Below are 5,926 nucleotides of genomic sequence, written 5' to 3'. Positions count from 1 at the left end.
GCAAACATCTACATGAGGGTGTTTGTGGAGGATTTTGTATGTACATCACCCCATTGGTCATCAATTAGAGCGTGGTGGCGCTTTATCGATGACATATTCTTTATATGGGATGCAACTGTTGAGGACCTTGTGCAGTTCCAATGCTTTTTGAATTTAGTCCATCCTGAATTGAAATTTACGCTCGCACACTCAGAAACAGAGATCCAATTTTTGGATGTCCGGGTGGAAAAAATACAGAACAGTTTCATCACAGATATCTATACAAAACCCACAGATTGCAACAACATTCTGCGATTTGAGAGTTTTCATCCTAGCAAATGATGAGGAGCCTGGTGATGAGGGTCAAACGCATTACTGATGAGAGCGTATTAGAGGATAGACTCGAACAAATGTGTCACAAGTTTGTTGTGACAGGTTACCCCGTAAGGATATTAGATGAGGTGAAAGAGAGATTAAAGAGGGTGGAAAGAGATGATTTGTTGCTACCAAAAGTTAGAGCAGAAACAAGAAGGATACCTTTTGTCTCAACGTACAGTAGTATGAGCCATAGACTCGTAGGGAACCTTAGGAAACATTGGCCGGTGGTTCAAATGGGTTTCAGAGGAGTTCAAGAATTTGAGGCGAATCCAATGATGGCTTACAGACGTGGGAGAAATCTCAAAGACTATTTAGTACGTACTATAGTGGAGGCTGATGGTGGTCCTAGGCAGGGTTTGTTAGCCCCTTCAGGTAGGGGGAACTTTCCCTGTTTGGGATGCGCCTGTTGCGGAAATATGATTAAAGGGGATTCTTTTCGACATCCCCTTACAGGACAGGTATTCCACATTAAGGGAAGATATACGTGCAGTACAAGTTTTGTGGTCTACCTACTGACCTGTCCTTGCGGACTGTGTTATGTGGGAGAGACGACTCAGGAGATCAAGAAGAGGATCTCGAAACACAAGAGCACGATCCGTACAAAATTGAAGGATCTACCGGTTCCAAAGCATTTTCAGGAGTTTCGACATTCCATCAACCAACTCCGTTTAAGGGTTATAGATCACGTCCCTGATTTGTTGTGGTGGTTCTCCTATTAGATCGATAGTTTCTTGGTTTTTGAACGGAGAGATTTAGGAGGCTAATTGTAGGATGATTACTGTCCCCTTGACATATATATTTTTTGAACACTGGTCTATTTTTCTGACAGATCATGATAGATCAATAACATACTATTAAAAATCCACATTAGTGGTTTTTTAAAATTGTTATGTTGGAAATCACATTTACATCGGATTATCAGATCCGAATGTGCATTGGTTTTCTGCACTGTATGGAGTATATTATTAATTTGAAGCCAGGATATGTCCATATATGAGGCTAAGATATTTTGGCGCATGCGCAACAAGGAGTGATGAGCGCAGGTGTAGATATCAGCGGTGGTATCGCGAGTCACGTGGCGTCGAGACGCCAGGCGCGCGTGGTGACGTCATGACGTCGCGCTGCGGGGCCGTCACTCATCGCTACATGATAGTGTGTTGGCGCTGCGTGCTTGACGTGGTGACGTTGTAGTGCTGCGCTGCGGCTCATGTATGATGTAGGAGGTGTAGTGCCAGAGTATTGAGGGGATGTTTACAGACTCTGCACTATGGAAACCGGACGCCCTCTCTCGCGATTTAATCACAGCTGTGTTTAATAAACCCTTAACAGGTAAAAAGGTGGAGTTTTGAAAAGTTCACTGATTGGTTCGTAAGCATATGCATTTTATAGTATTTAAGGTGGTGGGTTGTACATTGGTGCATGCTTGATAAAGACCACTAAGTGGTCGAAACGTCGCAGTGTGCATCGTTTTAAGGATTGAATAAAGGCAAATTTTTACACATCTAAGCCACTCTGCTGCCGTCTGTACTTCATTATGATATGCAGATACAGCACTAGGAAGACCACCTCTTTAGGAGGACCTCCCCTCCATAAATACCAGATTTCTATGTGACTGACCTGCAACTACTTTATAGTCTATCTTAATTGGTCATCTTTAAAGAGGTTGTCCAGTTGTAAGCTGTTGATGGCCTATGTGCAGGAAAGGCCACCAATAGTAAATCAACAGGGGTCTACTGCCACAGAGCTGATCGCTGGGCTGGTGTGTTCATGCATTGAGCTGATTTCTGCAGGAAACAGACAGCTCCATTCCAACTGCAGTGGCCAGGTTTGGTATTGCAGACCAAGTTCCCATTGCAATGAATGAGAACTTTGCCTGTAATACCAAGCTTGACCACTACAGTGGGAATGAGGCTGTCTGTTTCTTGCAAGAATCAGATTGGTGCATGAACACACTGGCCCAACAAACAGCTAAACAGCTGGTGTCTCCAGCAGCAGACCTCCACCAATCTACTATTGATGGCCTATCCCAAGGATAGGCCATCAGTAGTTTTCAACTGGACAACCCCTTTAAAACATCACATTTCATTATGACCAATGACCACCCATTCTGAATACTTCTTTTGATGGTACATGTATCACTTTTTAGACCATACATTTGACTGTACCCATAGGCTGCTCCCTCACAGGCGTTTTTTAAAGCGTTTTAGTGGGCGTTTCAAACGCCAGCTAAAGCGTACTAAACCTCCATTGATTTCAATGGGGCTCCTAAGACGACTGTTTGAGCACGCCGTTTCTAACGCTGCTATTTTTGAATGTTGTCTGCTCTATTTTTGTGCATTTCAGTGATTTGTAACACAACACATTGCAGATTCCAATGATGGGGTGCATTAAAAATGCTGTTGAGAGCATTTTAAAATTTTGTACGAAAACACTGCAAAATGCTGGAGTTAAAAATGCAACGTTTAACTAAGACCCGTGTGAGAGTGGCCGTATAGCTCAAGGCTGCATTCTCAATTCCACAGACCTCAGATCTGAAATCTTCAGTATTCCATCATGGCTCAGTGGCAGTAAAAATCTGCCTGCACTTCTTAGAATGTGAATAACTACAATCCGTACATCACTCTATACAGGAGTCTAATATGAAAGAGACTAATTGTTCTACTGCAGTAATGGAGCTCATCAATACCTTTGTGCCATACTGTAAATGTTATGTTCCAAGATAAATATGTGGTTAAAGCTATTGCAGAATTTCAAGGTTGAAAACATGTGGTCTGCATTTGTACAGATGAGTAAGGAGGAACAATTGAGACTGGATGTTGTTTCTACAACACTAATATTGTTTTTTTTTTCTATTTGCAGGACAACCTTGAGTCTGAACAAACTAGTAAAGGGGAAGCTATTCAAGGAAATAAACGTATTACTCGTCAGCTTTTAGGAGGGTCGGTAGGGCTACTTGGAGGAATACTTGGATCAGGAAGGCCACTTGAAGGAATACTTGGGTTGGGAGTGCCACTTGGAGGAATACTTGGGTCGGGAGGGCCACTTGGAGGAATACTTGGGTCGGGAGGGTTACTTGGGTTAGGAGGGCCATTTGGCGGAATACTTGGATTGGGAGGGCTACTTGAAGAAATACTTGGGTCGGGAGGGCTACTTGGAGAAATACTTGGATTGGGAGGGCTATTTAATGGTGTACTTGGAGGTAGAGGTGGATCAAGAGGACTTGTTAGGCAATCTTATCAGGGAACAACTAGATGTGGTTGCCAAGGGCAAGGAAATTTATTAGGTGGTGAAGGGCAAGGAAATATGCAAAAAGGTGTAATAGACACTGTTAGTGGAGTGACTGGAGGTCTCCTAGTTGGTGAAGGGAAAGGAAATATACTAAAAGGTGTAGCAAACACTGTTGGTGGAGTGACTGGAGGTCTCCTAGGTGGTGGAGGGGAAGGAAATATACTAAAAGGTGTAGCAAACACTGTTGGTGGACTGACTGGAGCTCTCCTAGGTGGTGGAGGGGAAGGAAATATACTAAAAGATGTAGCAAACACTGTTGGTGGACTGACTGGAGCTCTCCTAGGTGGTGGAGGGGAAGGAAATATACTAAAAGGTGTAGCAAACACTGTTGGTGGAGTGACTGGAGCTCTCCTAGGTAGTGGAGGGGAAGGAAATCTACTAAAAGGTGTAGCAAACACTGTTGGTGGAGTGACTGGAGCTCTTCTAAGTAGTGGAGGGAAAGGAAATATGAACAAAGATGTAGCAAACACCGTTGGTGGACTGACTGGAGCTATCCTAGGTGGTGGAGGGGAAGGAAATCTACTAAAAGGTGTAGCAAACACTGTTGGTGGAGTGACTGGAGCTCTCCTAGGTGGTGGAGGGGGAGGAAATCTACTAAAAGGTGTAGCAAACACTGTTGGTGGAGTGACTGGAGCTCTCCTAGGTGGTGGAGGGGAAGGAAATATACTAAAAGGTGTAGCAAACACTGTTGGTGGAGTGACTGGAGGTCTCCTAGGTAGTGGAGGGAAAGGAAATATACTAAAAGGTGTAGCAAACACAGTTGGTGAAGTGACTGGAGGTCTTCTAGGTGGTGGAGGGGAAGGAAATATACTAAAAGGTGTAGCAAACACTGTTGGTGGAGTGACTGGAGCTCTCCTAGGTAGTGGAGGGGAAGGAAATCTACTAAAAGGTGTAGCAAACACTGTTGGTGGACTGACTGGAGCTCTCCTAGGTAGTGGAGGGGGAGGAAATCTACTAAAAGGTGTAGCAAACACTGTTGGTGGAGTGACTGGAGGTCTCCTAGGTAGTGGAGGGAAAGGAAATATGAACAAAGATGTAGCAAACACCGTTGGTGAAGTGACTGGAGGTCTCCTAGGTGGTGCACAGCAAGGAAATATATTAGGAGGATTATTAGGCAGTCTCATTGGATAAACAAATGGTTTACTTTAAAAAAGGGGAAAAAAGGTAAATTTACAGTATATATGTTTAACTCTATAAACTCAATATTTGTGGGGATTTCTTTGCATATTGAAGTAATCTTGTTTTGATTTCTCTGACAAATTGGGCTGCATGTTTTCTTACTGATCTTACCTAATTACAATCACTTTTCTTTTATAACACAATTTACATGGCAACACTTCAGTAATCAAACCAACCCATGTCTACAAAACATAACCGACAAACTCCAGTCTAACAATAAATTGGGGTACCACAAGGCTCTGTCCTAGGCCCAGTGCTGTTCAACATGTTTATAAATGATCTGGAGGAGGGAATTGATGGGAAACTGATCAAATTTGCTGATGACACAAAGATAGGAGGAATAGCTAACAATAGGGAAGAGAGAGAGAGAGTATTCAAAAAGATCTAGAAAAGCTTGAGCAGTGGGCAGCGACTAACAGAATGGTATTTAACAAGGAGAAATGCAAAGTCGTACGTCTGGGCAAGAAAAATGAAAAAAAGCACATACAGAATGAGAATCCAAAGAAAAGAAAAAATGGGACTCGGCGCTCCACAAAACGGGTCCAAAACCAAATTGTATAAAGATCAAAATCTAGGATCCTTTAATAAAAAAATACAAGAAAACAATGCAACGCGTTAAAACGCGACTTTTTCAAGCATATCACAGAGATGCATCAAGATCATATTTAAACATAAAATGCGGGACTTACAATTAGCCGTAGACTAATCCCGCCGCTCAAAACATATGTGCTCCTTTCTCCACAAATCACCAAAGAATGTAGCTGCATCTTCATCGCCGTGCCGTGCACCCAGAAGCACTTCCGGGTACAAGACCGCTCTGTGTGACGTAATGACGTCTGACATGGTGTGCGTAGTGGGTGTACCACAGGTTCGCAGCCGTGCTGATGTCACGGCGACGTATCTGTGGAACGCACGTAGGGGGAGTAAGGAACGCATACGTCAGAGGCTGGGTTTATATGGAGAAACCAGACATCACTAAATAAAATGATGTCTCCATTATACAATATCACTATAAATAATGCCTCCATTATACAGTATAATTGTTCTCTGCATAAATCAATCTAAATGTCATAGAATATCATAGTATATTACTTACTAAATA

General features: G+C 42.9%; 1 protein-coding gene across 1 annotated transcript; it reads left to right on the top strand.

Moving 5' to 3' along the window:
* Nucleotides 1–3,660: 3,660 nt before the first annotated feature.
* LOC136610016 (PE-PGRS family protein PE_PGRS33-like) lies at nucleotides 3,661–4,776 on the top strand. Its single transcript, XM_066589287.1, has one exon. The coding sequence runs from the start codon at nucleotides 3,661–3,663 to the stop codon at nucleotides 4,774–4,776; it is 1,116 nt and encodes a 371-aa protein (XP_066445384.1).
* The last annotated feature ends 1,150 nt before the right edge of the window (nucleotides 4,777–5,926 follow it).

The sequence above is a fragment of the Eleutherodactylus coqui genome, chromosome 2 (genome assembly GCF_035609145.1).
Source record: "Eleutherodactylus coqui strain aEleCoq1 chromosome 2, aEleCoq1.hap1, whole genome shotgun sequence".
NCBI lineage: Eukaryota > Metazoa > Chordata > Amphibia > Anura > Eleutherodactylidae > Eleutherodactylus > Eleutherodactylus coqui.
Note: the sequence above shows the minus strand (reverse complement) of the source record. Positions and strands in the feature narration are given on the sequence as shown.

Excerpts from the sequence above, each read along its gene's own strand:
- LOC136610016 (XM_066589287.1), top strand. The coding sequence starts at position 3,661 with ATGCAAAAAGGTGTAATAGACACTGTTAGTGGAGTGACTGGAGGTCTC.